Source organism: Hyperoodon ampullatus (assembly GCF_949752795.1).
Source record: "Hyperoodon ampullatus genome assembly, chromosome: 5".
Taxonomy (NCBI): domain Eukaryota; kingdom Metazoa; phylum Chordata; class Mammalia; order Artiodactyla; family Ziphiidae; genus Hyperoodon; species Hyperoodon ampullatus.
This window is the reverse complement of record NC_136918.1, coordinates 73350313-73365168: the sequence shown is the minus strand read 5'-3', so window position 1 is coordinate 73365168 and position 14856 is coordinate 73350313. Positions and strand designations below refer to the sequence as shown.

General features: G+C 36.8%; 1 protein-coding gene across 1 annotated transcript in view; it reads right to left on the bottom strand.

Moving 5' to 3' along the window:
- Positions 1 to 14856, bottom strand: part of COL6A5 (collagen type VI alpha 5 chain) — a gene marked incomplete at both ends in the record, with an annotated part of 109657 nt that overhangs the window by 20622 nt on the left and 74179 nt on the right. Inside the window, 2 exon segments of the mRNA XM_079705244.1 lie at positions 7295 to 7503; positions 13231 to 13321. Coding sequence (XP_079561370.1) covers positions 7295 to 7503; positions 13231 to 13321 — 300 coding nt within the window.

Genomic DNA, 14856 nt, shown 5'->3' with positions numbered 1-14856 from the left:
GCTGGAGGAATCGGGCTCCCTGACTTCCTATACTACAAAGCTACAGTAATCAAGACTGGCACAAAGACAGAAATATAGATCAATGGAATAGGATAGAAAGCCCAGAGATAAACCCACACACATATGGTCACCTTATTTTTGATAAAGGAGGCAAGAATATACAATGGAGAAAAGACAGTCTCTTCCATAAGCGGTGCTGGGAAAACTGGATAACTACATGTAAAAGAATGAAATTAGAACACTCCATAACACTACCCACAAAAATAAACTCAAAATGGATTAAAAAGCTAAATTTAAGGCCAGACAATATAAAACTCTTAGAGGAAAACATAGGCAGAACACTCTATGACATAAATCACTGCAAGATGCTTTTTGACCCACCTCCTAGAGAAATGGAAATAAAAAAAAAATAAACAAATGGGACCTAATGAAACTTAAAAGCTTTTGCACAGCAAAGGAAACCATAAACAAGATGAAAATACAACCATCGGAAGGGGAGAAAATATTTGCAAATGCAGCAACTGACAAAGGATTAATCTCCAAAATCTATAAGCAGCACATGCAGCTCAATATCAGAAAAACAAACAACCCAAATCAAAAATGGGTGGAAAACCTAAATGGACATTTCTCCAAAGAAGACATACAGATGGTTAACAGGCACATGAAAAGATGCTCAACATCATTAATCACTAGAGAAATGCAAATCAAAACCACAATGAGGTGTCACCTCACACCGGACAGAATGGCCATCGTCAAAAAATCTAGAAACAATAAGTGCTGGAGAGGGTGTGGAGAAAAGGGAACCCTCTTGCACTGTTGGTGGGAATGTAAATTGAGACATCCAGTATGGAGAACAGTGTGGAGGTTCCTCAAGAAACTAAAAATAGAACTACCATATGACCCAGCATTCCCCCTACTGGGCATATACCCTGAGAAAACCATAATTCAAAAAGACATGTACCACAATGTTCATTGCAGCACTAGTTACAACAGGCAGGACATGGAAGCAACCTAAGTGTCCATCAACAGATGAATGGATAAAGAAGATATGGCACATATATACAATGGAATATTACTCAGCCATAAAAAGAAACGAAATTGAGTTACTTGTAACGAGGTGGATGGGCCTAGAGTCTTTCATACAGAGTGAAGTAAGTCAGAAAGAGAAAAATAAATACCGTATGCTAACACATATGCATGGAATCTGAAGAAAAAAAGAAAAGAAAGAAAAATTAGTCATGAAGAACCTAGGGGCATGACGGGAATAACGACGCAGACCTACTAGAGAATGAACTTGAGGACACGGGGAGGGGGAAGGGTAAGCTGGGACAAAGTGAGAGAGTGGACATACATACACTACCAAATATAAAGTAGATAGTTAGTGGGAAGTAGTTGCATAGCACAGGGAGATCAGCTTGGTGCTCTGTGACCACCTAGAGGGGTGGGATGGGGGGGTGAGATAGAGAGGGTGGGAGGGAGATGAAAGAGGGAGGGGATATGGGTTTATAAGTAACTGTATAGCTGATTCACTTTGTTATACAGCAAAAGCTAACACAACATTTTAAGGCCATTATACTCCAGTAATGATATGAAAAAAAGAATTAAATATTTATGGCTTTAAACATGTATGGTTTATAAAAAAGCATGAGAGAAAAATGATTAAATTAAAATTTAAAAATTGAATTGTACCACCAAAATTGTTTTAAAAATAACTCTCCCATTGATGACATGATGATAGTCAAATTTGGCAGCTGGATATATTTTGTCATTGGAAAATGCAGACAATGCCCTTGCCAGACAACACAGCCTACATTGTTAACGTTTCTGTGGAAATGGGCATGGATTTGAATCCTGGCTCTGCCGCTTACAAGCTGTGTGATGTTGCTTGAGGATCTTAACCTTCACATCAGTGTCCTCATCTGTAATATGTAATAGTCATTATAATAATAATAATAGATTTTCGTGGTAAGGATTAAGTTAAACCATGTATATAAAGTGCCCGGCGCATAGTTGCACTAAATAAGTGGTAGCTTCTGTGATTACTATTATTTTTCATGCATTGTTTGATCATCAAGTGAGAGAGTGAATACAATGCTGAAATGAATACTGGCCCCCAAAGCATTCCACCTGCACTTTTTTTTTTTTTGTGGTACGCGGGCCTCTCACTGTTGTGGCCTTTCCCATTGCGGAGCACAGGCTCCGGACGCGCAGGCTCCGCAGCCATGACTCACGGGCCCAGCCGCTCCGTGGCATGTGGGATCCTCCCAGACCAGGGCACGAACCTGTGTCCCCTGCATCGGCAGGCGGACTCTCAACCACTGCGCCACCAGGGAAGCCCTGCACTTTTTTTTTTAAACATCTTTATTGGAGTATAATTGCTTTACAATGGTGTGTTAGTTTCTGCTTTATAACACAGTGAATCAGTTATACATATACATATGTTCCCATATCTCTTCCCTCTTGCATCTCCTTCCCTCCCACCCTCCCTATCCCACCCCTCTAGGTGGTCACAAACCACCGAGCTGATCTCCCTGCACTTTTTATTAAAGTGAATACTTTCTTACTTGTATTAGGCTTTTTTTTTTTTTTTTTACTCAGAGTATACTCTGATTATCAGACTACAAGCTCCTTGAAGACAGGGTCACTGTCTGAATCTTTTTTTAAAAAAATATCTCTAACCCCCCAAAAGACTAGCATGGGGCTTAATTCAGAACAGGAGTCAGATACATATTTGCTCCATGGATATTCATGGGAAAATCCATGTAAATGCTTGGTAGAGTCCTTTCCTATAGGAAGTCCTCAATGAGGGCTGCCACTGCTTTGTTGATCGCCACCACCACCATCACCCAATTATCACTTCAACTATCTACGTTTTATTCCATTAGCAAAGGGTCCCCATGAAAAAAAGTGTTGTTAACACTATAGAACATTGCTTTAGTAATTGCAACAAATGATTGCATGAGACCTACAGAAGCAGCCTCCATGAAGTCAAATCATCCACATCCCATGAACTCGTAGTTCACATTAGCTCTGCCGCATGCAAAATCTTCAAGGAAGACGCCCAAAGTATAATAACTATACAATAAATTCTCAAGCAAAAGTGAAAGTCACAACCTCAGTCCACAGCTTAAAATGAACAGGAGACACAGTTTGTCTCCCAAAGAACATCCAGATGGTTGAGATTTCCTAAAGCGTTCATGAAATATGTCATTACAATTCAGACATGATCCCAATTCTATCACTGACCTCTTTAGCATGTGTACAGATATGAAAGTAGGACATTCAGCTGGGGGACTGCTCCACTGGGTGACTCAGAAGCTAGCTCTGCTGCATTTAATTCCAGTACAGATTTAAATGTAGCAGAAGATATATGTCTTCAAGTTCAACACGTGACAGCAAAAATTGGAAGCAAGCTAAGTGTTCAACAACAGATAAATAGTTAAATACATTCATTCATTGAAAGTAACATTATGAGAACACAGAAAAATCAGTATGAAGCTTGCAGCAATATGTAAAAAGTATAACATATGTGAAAAGCAGGATATGAAATTGAATAAAACTATGTAAACTTATATGCCTGTGGAAAAACCAAAGACTGTACTCCACACAACAAATAGCTCAGTCTGCTAAATTGTGTGATTTGTGACTCTGTATTAAAATTTTTTATGGTATGATAGTACTTTTACAATTTTTAAAAAATTAGCAGAATCCTGAGGGTGTACTGGGAAACAGTGGACAGGGTGTAGAAATCTTGAGTCCCTGTACTGAATTTTTTAGTTCCCTTATCTTGGGGGCTTGAAGTTTCTTCTAAAACAGGGTTTCTTTCACTATTGACAGTCTGGCTGGATAATTCTTTGTTGTGAGAGGATGTCCTGTGTGCATTGTAGGATGTTTAGCAGCATCTGTGGACTCTACCCACTAGATGCCAGTAGTACCCTCCAGTTATGACAACTAAAAATGTCTCCAGACATTGCAATATGTCTCCTAGGGTAGAGTAGGGTGGAATTATCCCCAGGTGAATTTGCAAGAGCTAATCACTAAATACCTTTCCAGCTCTAATACCTTATGATTGATTCAAAATTAAAAGATACATTGGCTTAAAAAAACAAAACTGATTGTAGATCACAATCAAAGTTAGCAAAATAAAAATGTAAAACAAAATCCATGCAAATTCCCTCAAGCACAACTCCAGCCTCGTTTGAAGAAGGAAGTGTTGCCTCTTATTTCTTAATAAAATTCATTGAAAAGAACATCAGCTGAAATTATCCTAAGGCCAGGGAGTGCTTAAAGCTATGAGTGTGCCCTAGGCTGAGTTTGGGTTGCTATTTAACATTCATTAAAAATTATCCTGTCCCTCTTTAATCTTGACAATAGACTAACTGTATCTTAAGTATTAGTTAACATAGCATCTTTGATGAAAGTGCTAGGCTCACCATTGGGTCAACAGTTGAAATTTAATTAGAATTAAACCACCCATTTTTCATTACATAATTCCAAAGAACTATGTGTATTCCATTGGTGAGTAATTAAGAGCAACTGAATTTTCCAAGGAATTTTTATATTGTGGATGCGTGGTCAAAATGCATAATAGTATCTCTAGATAACCCCTACATATTTGGATCTTAAAATGTCTTGTTAGATAGATGTTGGATGAATAGATGGGTGGATGAATGTTCAGTGTTCTTGGATGAGTAAAATAAAATTATAATCCAGTTTACCTGGATCCCTTTGACAATAGGAATTCTTCTGTTCTGTGATACTAGTTACTCAACTGCTTTTAGCTGAGAACACAGAGCAAATCTGGAAGCACACCAAAGTGGTAGCATGCACAGTAGTTCTTAAACTTCAGCCTGGATCAGATTTTTTGCTTGTTAAAAATCAGATGGCTGAGCCCCACCTCCAGTTTCTGCTTCAGTAGGTCCAGGATCAGTGCACTTCTAATGAGTTCCCAGGTGATGCTGATGCTGCTGGTTTAGGGACACACTTTTTGAGAATCACTGGGATTGTGGATCTGAAAAATGAGGACCTACAAAAATCACCTGTGGTGGTTTTAAAGCTTGTGGCTTTTTCCTGGCCACTCACACCCCTAAATATGGAGCAGTAGTACTGAGAAGGGCTTAGGAATCTATGCTTGTGAAGGGCTTCCAGGTGATCCTGATACAAATTGTCTTTGAGCTGCTGTAAGGAGTGGAGAGGGCCAAGAAAGGTGATGCAATCAAGGATGAACTTGGAAACTGGAGTAGGGAGGAAGAAGCAAGGGAGAGGTCTAGGTAGAGAGATAGTGGTTGTGTTTCTTGTGAAAGAGAGTGATACACAACTCATTGCCAGCCCACAGTACTCTGGGAACTCTAAAAATTTCTTAAGTGGTTAAGATTCTTGACTTCCCCAGGACTCTCTGTTCAAGTGCACAAAAATCAGCCCTTGGCCATAAGAATCACATTATAAATGAGTAATAAGCATAGCATGTGGAAGTTCTTACAGAAGTTATCAATCTTTTTATTTGTGCTATACATCTGGAATGTGTATCAAAGCTCATCTCTTAGCGACTGGATAAAATATCTGAACTACGATTTACTCTCCTTGAGGATGGCACATTATACAGAAAGTTCTCAGCAGCTTTTGACAACTAGCTAGCAATGATTTTAAAAAGAAAATAAAAGTAAAGAAAGAAAGGAATAGTATGAAGTCCCTAGACAACACTGATGATCTGAGACTCAGATTTATTGTAAAGGATAAAAAATATATATTATCCTTAGGTCTGAGACTCTGTTTCCAGGCAATCAACTCAACATAATCCTCCACAGAACTCCCAACACTTCAATCCACTGCAAGAGAAATTGGGTGTGGTGGGCGTAACAGCAAATTGACATATTTTTCCTATAGAACCATGCAACAATTATTTCTGCAGCCAAATAGGACCTTAAACTGGTTATGAGTATCTTGATACCCAGACATCTGAAAAACCAAGTGAAAAGTGTTTCTATTACTACTGAACAACAGTCATTAAAGATGGCTGCAAAGATGAGTTTCTCCTTTGTTCCCTTAAATATCCAACTAATTCGGTCTTTCTTGAAAAGTTTCACACTTCTCAATTATTAGACTTTAAAATGCTTACCACTAACAATACTATCACAAATGACAATTTGGTATTCCAACTCTGCCAAAATAACTTCTCTTTTTCTTTTCTTTTCTTCCTAAACCAAACCATAATAAATTCTTATGCCTTGAGGCTGTTGTAATTCCCATATCGTTAAAATGAATACCCCAAATTAACTGCATCCATTAAGAAGAATAAATTTTGTATTTTCTTCTTTAAGCTATGTCTATATAATGATAAAAACCTGTTTTAAATAAGAACTCACACACTTGAATGCCTTAATGCCAAGGAACTACGTACATCCAGGTTTACTTCATTACTTTTTTAAAAGTCTTATTTTTCAACTAGTGATTAATTGACTCTTTAATTCTCAATTCTAGCTTCTATAAAGGAAAGTTTAGCTGCCTTAAAGACAAAATTCAAACATGTATATTTCAGAAATGGGGGGAAATATGGGGACATCAGTGTTGAACCCAAGGAAAAGAACATTTATTTATCCAAGGAAATTACGAAGAATGAATATTATGAGATTGGCCGCCTTTTCTTTCAAACTTGCATATTCTAACATCACACATGATACTTATGACATAATGTGTTAAATGCTGGCATTCTGGCCAAATGAGCATTTTGGGAGACTCTAGATACATAGATGGAATAGCTGAATAGTCTGTTTAGAATGCCCACCCTTTTAAATGAAAATACAGCCAAAATTCTATGATCTGATTTGTTTGAAACTATTAAATCCTGACAAAAAGCATTACTGCTTTGCCATTAAAATGTATAGAGTAGAGAGTGGGGTAGTTTATTTTATTTCCAGTGAAAAAACCTTACACCTTCTCATGCAATCACAAATTCTGGGGCACTGGTCAGGACAACTTTTAAAAGTTCCTCCTTTGCTATGTTATTCTCTATAGTACCTCCTTCTACATCACACTAACCTAAATTGTGGTTTCTAGAGAAATCTTAAGTTTGGTGAGCATACCAGGGACATTTCTTAGAGCTTATCAGTGATTTCCAGAGTGGTACCTGTTACCATTTAAATCTTCAGATGAAATAAAAGCTGCAGTTGTAGCCACCATCTTGAACTTGAAAAAAGTTGCTTTTTATACCCACCTTATTTATTTGATTCTCTATTAGTGTTAAAAGATGAGGATCCAGTTATTTTTAAATTACCGCTATAACTTTTCATTTCCTTACCAGAAGCGAGACTTGCAATTTCTTCAGAATCCTGATCTTTTACATATTTAGTTGTTAATTTCTGTGGCATAAACATTTGGCTTGGAATGTAAGCCAGATGGTCACTTCCACTGTCTTCCAACACAGAAGATGAATCTCTGCCCACACTCAGTTCCTGGCCAATGAAGCTGTTTTCTCCTGAAGAAATCTCATGTGGCTCAGGGGTAAATCTAGAAGATAAAAGGGAAAGTTTTAGGTGAACCTATATAACTTTGGGAAATACAAATAAAATATCCCAACAACTTAATATAGTTACTTAATTATTTCTTAGAAGAAAGACAACTGGGTGATAAAAATCTAAATTTATTTCAATCAAATAATTCATTATATTACAGGGGAATTCTACTAAACATGTAAAGAAGAACTAATACCTATCCTTCTAAAACTATTCCAAAAAATTCAAGAGGACAGAACACTCCCAAATTCATTCTACAAGGCCACCAGTACCCTGAAACCAAAACCAGACAAAGACATTACAAAGAAAGAAAATTACATGCCAATATCTTAGATGAGTACAGATACAAAAATTCTCAACAAAATATTAGCAAAATGAATACAACAGTATATAAGAGGATCATACACTGTGTCAAGTTGGATTTATTCCAGGGACACAAGAATGGTTCAAAATACACAAATTAATCAGTGTGATATGCCACATTAACAAAAGGAAGGACAAAAATCACATGATCATCTCAATATATGCAGAAAAAGCATTTGACAAAATTAAAAAAAAATTCAAATTCAAATCCATTCATGATAAAAACTCTCATCGAAGTGGATACAGAAGGAACATATCTCAACATAATAAAGACCATTTATGGCAAATCCACAGCTAACATCATATGCAGTGGTGGAAAGCTGAAAGGTTTTCCTCTAAATTTAGGGACAAGATAAGGCTATTTAACCACTTCTATTTAACATAGTTTTGGAAGCCCTAGAGACAGCAATCAGATAAGAAAAAGAATTAAAAGGCATTCAACTGGAAGGGAAGGAATAAAACTGTCCCTATTTGCAGATGGCATGATACTTTATATAGATACCCTAAAGTCTCTACCCGAAAACTATTAGAAACAATAAATGAATTAAGCAAAGCCACAGGACACGATTAATATACAGAAATCTGTTGCTTTTCTATACACTAATAATGAACTATCAGAAAGAGAGAGTGAAAAAACAATCCCATTTAAAATCACTTTGAAAAGGATAAAATACCAAGGAGGTAAAAGACCCATATTCTGAAAACAATAAAACATTGATAAGGAAATTAAAGATGATACAAAGAAATAGAAAGATATCCTGTGCCCTTGGATTGAAAGAATTAATATTGCTAAAATGACCATACTACCCAAAGCAGATTTAATGCAATTCCTATCAAAATACCCATGAAATTTTTCACAGAACTAGAACAAATAATCCTAAGATTCATATGAAATCACAAAAGACACTGAATTCCCAAAGCAAGCTTGAAAAAAAGAACAAAGCTGGAGATACCACCCTCCCAGACTTCTGACTATACTGCAGAGCTACAGTAATCAAAACAGCAAGGTACTGGCACAAAAACAGATACAGAGATCAATGGAACAGAATAGAGAGCCCAGAAATAAGCCCACACATTTATGGTCACTTAACCTAGCTACAACAAAAGAGGCAAGAATATGCAATGGAGAAAAGACAGTCTCTTCAATAAGTGCTGCTGGGAAAACTGGACAGCTACATGTAAAACAATGAAATTAGAACATTTTCTCACACCATATACACAAATGAACTCAAAATAGATTAAAGACCTAAATGTAAGACCAGAAGCCACAAAATTCCTACAAGAGAATATAGGCAAAACATTCTCTGACATAAATTGCAAGCAATATTTTTTTTGTCTCTGCCTCCTAAAGCAAAAGAAATAAAAGCAAAAATAAAGAAATTATTAAACTTAAAAGCTTTTGCACAGCAAAGGAAACAATTGACAAAACTAAAAGACAACCTATGGGGTGGGAGAAAATATTTGCAAATGATATGACTGATAAGGGGTTAATATTCAAAAGACATAAATAACTCATACAACTCAATATAAAAAAAAACAACCCAATTAAAAACTGGGCAAAAGAGCTAAATAGAAATTTCTCCAAAGAAGACATACAAATGGCCAGCAGGCACATGGAAAGATGCTCAACGTTGCTAATCATCAGAGAAATATAAACCAAACCCACAATGAGATAGCTCTGCACACCTGTCAGAATGGCTATCATCAAAAAGTCTACAAATAACAAATGTTGATGAGGATGTGGAGAAAAGGGAACCCTGTACACTGTTGGTAGGAATGTAAATTGGTGCAGCCATTATGGAAAACAGTATGGAGGTTCCTTAAAAAACTAAAAATAGAGCTACCATATGATCCAGAAATTTGCATCCTGAGCATACATCTGAAGAAACACAAACGCTAATTTGAAAAAATACATGAACCCCAATGTTCACAGCAGCACTATTTTCAATAGCCAATACATGGAAGCAACCCAAATGTCCATCAACAGATGACTGGCTTAAGAAGATGTGGTATATATACAATAGAATATTACTCAGCCATATAAAAGAATGAATTGTTGCCATTTGCAGCAACATGGATGGACCTAGAGAATATTATTCTTAGTTAAGTAAGTCAGAGAGAGAAAGACAAATACTGTATGACATCACTTATATGTGGAATCTAAAAAAATAATACAAACGAATGTATATAGCAAAACAGAAACAGATTCACAGATACAGAGAACAGACTAGTGGTTACCAGAGGGGGGGGGGGAGGAGAAGGTTAGGGGTAAGGGATTAAGAAATATAAACTACTGTGTATAAAATAGATAAGCAACAAGGATATTTTGTATAGCACAGGGACTTATAGCCATTATCTTGTAATAACTTTTAATTGAATATAATCTGTAAAAGTACTGAATAATTCTGCTGTACTCCTGAAACTCATATAATATTGTACATAAACTATACTTCATTAAAAAAAGCATATACTGATACATTTGTGTAAATTCCCATTTATCCTTCCCTTTCCTGCCATCTGCTTATAGCCTATGAAACACTACTTTGGAATAAATCAAGTCTGATTTGTCACAGAGTTTTAGATAAATGACAAGAAACCCATAGGTTACTTGGGACAACCAAATAATGTGTCTCAGTTTGATGTCAATCTCCACAGAAAATGTAGAAAATAGTCATTTAATCTACCATCAACTGCTCTGAGAAGAATAAAACTATATAAAATATATCTCATTGACACCATGCTTCCTAAAATGGTGTCTACATTTATATTCTTTGGAGTAAGAATGATAGTTTGAAAATAATGTGTTTTTATTTAGGTGATGGCAAAAAACAAATTCAATATAAGTTTATTCTTATTCTATTAATGCACCTTTATGCAATTTCAAGTCCATGTTTATGTTTGCATTGATACTGTTGTTTGGCACCCAGTGGTACTACTTTAACTGTTGAGAGTTAATGAGGAAAGGAAATAAAGTCAGACATAATATTATCAACAATACATTCACACCAAGCAAAAGCCAAATGATACGATGACTAGAGTAGGAATGAGCGTTTTGCAGTAGTGCAGGTGAAGACAAGTGCTGGGGAATCAAGCACTCACAGAACTGAGTGGGCAAGCTGAGAGCAGAGGTGACTCTGCAGCATGCATCGTGTTTTACACATTTTAACCAATATGCACCATATTATTAAATTTTTTTTTATTGAAGCATAGTTAATTTACAATGTTCTGTTAGCTTCAGGTATACAGTAAAGTGATTCATTTATACATACATATATATGTGTATATATATACATACATATGTGTATATATATATATATACATATATATGTATATTTTTTCAGATTCTTTTCCATTATAGGTTATTACAAGATATTGAGTATAGTTCTCTGTGCTATACAGTAGGTCCTTGTTGTTTACCTATTTTATATATAGTAGTATGTATATGTTAATCCCAAACTCCTAATTTATCCCCCTCCCCTGCACCTTTCCCCTTTGGTAACTGTAAGTTTATTTTCTAAGTCTGTGAGTCTACTTCTCTTTTGTAAATAAGTTCATTTGTATCATTTTTTAGATTACACATATAAGCAATATCATATGATATTTGTCTTTCTCTGTCTGACTTACTTCACTTAGTATGATAATCTCTAGGTCCACCCATGTTGCTGCAAATGGCATTATTTCATTTTTTATGGCTGAGTAATATTCCAGTGTGTGTGTGTGTGTGTGTGTGTGTGTGTGTGTGTGTGTGTATTATATCTTCTTTATCCGTTCATCTGTTGATGGACATTTAGGTTGTTTACATGCTTGGCTATAAAATTTCTTTTTTCAGTTTTTAGGAATTCTATTTTGGCAAAGCAGAATCATCTAATACATTAAATTACTGTTTTAAATTTGTGTCTTACTGAGTTTCCTTGGGTTTGACGTACGAATTTATTTTTGTTTGATAGTTGCATAGGAACTATACACATATGGTATTTGCAGCTAGATTTGTGTTTGTACATGTAAAATAACATTATATTAAAATGTAGTCCTGTAAGAATCGATTTTCCTTTAAATAAGAGTATTGTCTATTCCATGTTGGGAAACACTGCTTCACAGGACATCAGTGCCATATTGTCCTTCAGAGGGTGTGAGCTGCTGGACACTTCCTTGTTAAACTACTAAGTATAAATGAAACCTGACATGAGAGGAACATGTATTTGCATGAATTCTGAGGAACACTTCATCTTGCCATTTTGCATATATAGGATTTATGGGAAAGACTGCATCTATTTTGAGAAGCTATTTGCTTAATTGCAATCTGACAGGACAGGGCCATTATGGGCTAACTCTGGGCTTTCACAGGCTGTAGTCTGGGATCCAAGCTTGGTGAAATAGAGAGAAAAGCACAGAGCAACCAAATGGGCCATTCTCATTCTGTTTGAAGTTCAAGTCCATTCAGATTAATTATTTATATTTTCATGCAAGATAAAATTTTAAAGAAAATTATTTACATATGCAATGATATTGTGGGGTCTTTCATGCTGTTTTGGGAATGAAACAATGAATCACATGGAACCCCATACTTCAGTGAGACAAGACATTGGGATAAACTGTAATAAGTGCCTCAGCAGAGGTGTAAAACGTTATTAAAAAAGGGGCTTCCCTGGTGGCGCAGTGGTTGAGAGTCCGCCTGCAGATGCAGGGGACACGGGTTCGTGCCCCGGTCCGGGAGGATCCCACATGCCGCGGAGCGGCTGGGCCCGTGAGCCATGGCCGCTGAGCCTGTGCGTCCGGAGCCTGCGCTCCGCAAGGGGAGGGGCCACAACAGTGAGAAGCTCGCGTAACGCAAAAAAAAAAAAAAAAAAAAAAAAAGCTATTAAAAAAGGAAGAACTGTGGATTTTGACTGAGAGTAAAGATGGGCTTTGAAGAGGAGGCAGGTTTAATCAGGACCATGAAGGATGGGTAGGGTTTCACTGGAAGGAACAGGATCCCAGGCAGTGTGACCAGAGGTCCAGGAAGGTGAACTCTTGGACCTCTGGTCACACAAGGCAGATAAGAGTCTAGTGTGGCCAGAACTCAGAGCTTATGATGGGGAGAGATGAGAGGTAAGGTTAAGGTGGGTTGAGACTGAATTCTGGGGTAAATTTCAATATGGAAATTTCTGAGGAAACCATGAATTTTAAAGCAAAATTGTAATAAGCTCATGAGGATGTTACACAAACATCAATCCTGAAAGCATGCTTGTGTGCAACTTCTGCTACAGAAAATGGAATACATGAAGAGCCTTTCCTTCAGAGACCTTATCTGCCATCAGCCAGTTACACACCCCTCAGTCAATCAACAGTCACTTGTAAATATCAGAGCTTTCTAACTCACAGGAGATTGATACTTCGATTATCCTCTTCCTTTGAATTGATGAGTCTGCAGATGTTCTCAAGCATCAGTGGTGGGTACTGATTGAATCCTCCTAGTGAGAGAGGAAAATTATAGTGAGATTTTCAAACTAGAAATTGTATTTACTAGGGAAAGAGAACTCCAACAGGAATCTTCTTGAAACGATAAATGTCACTAAAGTATTTCAGCACAATTTGGCTTGGGTGAGAACAGAAAATAGTAGCAACTAGAAATAGCATTCAGGATTTGATTTTAGAACATTTTGCAGCCAAAGAATTACTGGGGTCATGGAAACGGACCTCCTCAAATTGTTCATTTAAGGGTTAATTGTGATGCAGAGACACGATTTCCATATGTTCAGGCTAACATAATTTTATTCTGATCCTATAATACATTTTCACTCAGACTTATGTTAATAGAAAAAGTAATATTTTATTACATGATGCTATTTCTGTGCTTCTGCATGAATTAACACTGATTTCCTAGGAGGAAAATAATCACAGGAAATATTTTAGCTTACTGACCTCAATAATATGTTTCTTTACCTCTTTCTATTGTTGTTCTATAAACTGTGGAATACTGAGAAATATATAATTTTCCCCTCATTCAGGAAAATAAATAGGTTTTAGTGAAAGGAAATCTTTGACCATTGAATGATCGAAGACTCCATGAAAATATCTCACAGAATGTTTATGGTTTTATAATAATCATATTTCTCTTGTTCTAAGATGAGCATTTTTTTCTATTTCTCTGAAATGAGACTATGTCTTCTAATCAATTGCAGTTGACAGTTGCTATTGGTGAGGAAGGATTCGTGATGCCATTGTTATCGCCTGTGCATGTGGGAACAACAAACGTGCCAGTACCAAAACTTGTAGAATTGGGGTCAGCAGTTTAGAAAAAATTCCCGGAAGTATTAGTAAAGGAGACTTTTAACCCCTACAAACCAAGTGGTTATGGGAAGACAGTGAACTGGATGTGTTTAACAACATTGCTCAGATGGAAATCAAAAGTAAGCTAGCTCTAATAATTGCAAAGCCTAATTTAAGAGCCCAGCAAGACCAGTTTTGTGTTATTTCATAGAGTCTTTTTAAAGTGCTGCTCCATTGGGTTGCACTGACATATACACACTACTATACATAAAATGGATAACTAATAAGGACCTACTGTATAGCACAGGGAACTCTTCTCAATACTCTGGGATGACCTGTATGGGAAAAGAATCTTAAAAAGAGTGGATTTATGTATATGTATGGCTGATTCACTTTGCTGTGCAGCAGGAGCTGGCACGGCATTTTAAATCAACTATACTCCAATAAAAATTAAATTAGGGCTTCCCTGGTGGCGCAGTGGTTGAGAGTCCGCCTGCCGATGCAGGAGACACGGGTTCGTGTCCCAGTCCGGGAAGATCTCACATGCCGTGGAGCAGCTGGGCCCGTGAGCCATGGCTGCTGAGACTGTGCATCCGGAGCCTGTGCTCCGCAACGGGAGAGACCACAGCAGTGAGGGACCTGCGTACCACAAAAAAAAAAAAAAAAAAAAAAAGTTAAATTAAAAAAAAGATTTTCTAAAAAAAATCCATCATCTATCTTGATGGTATAAAGAAAA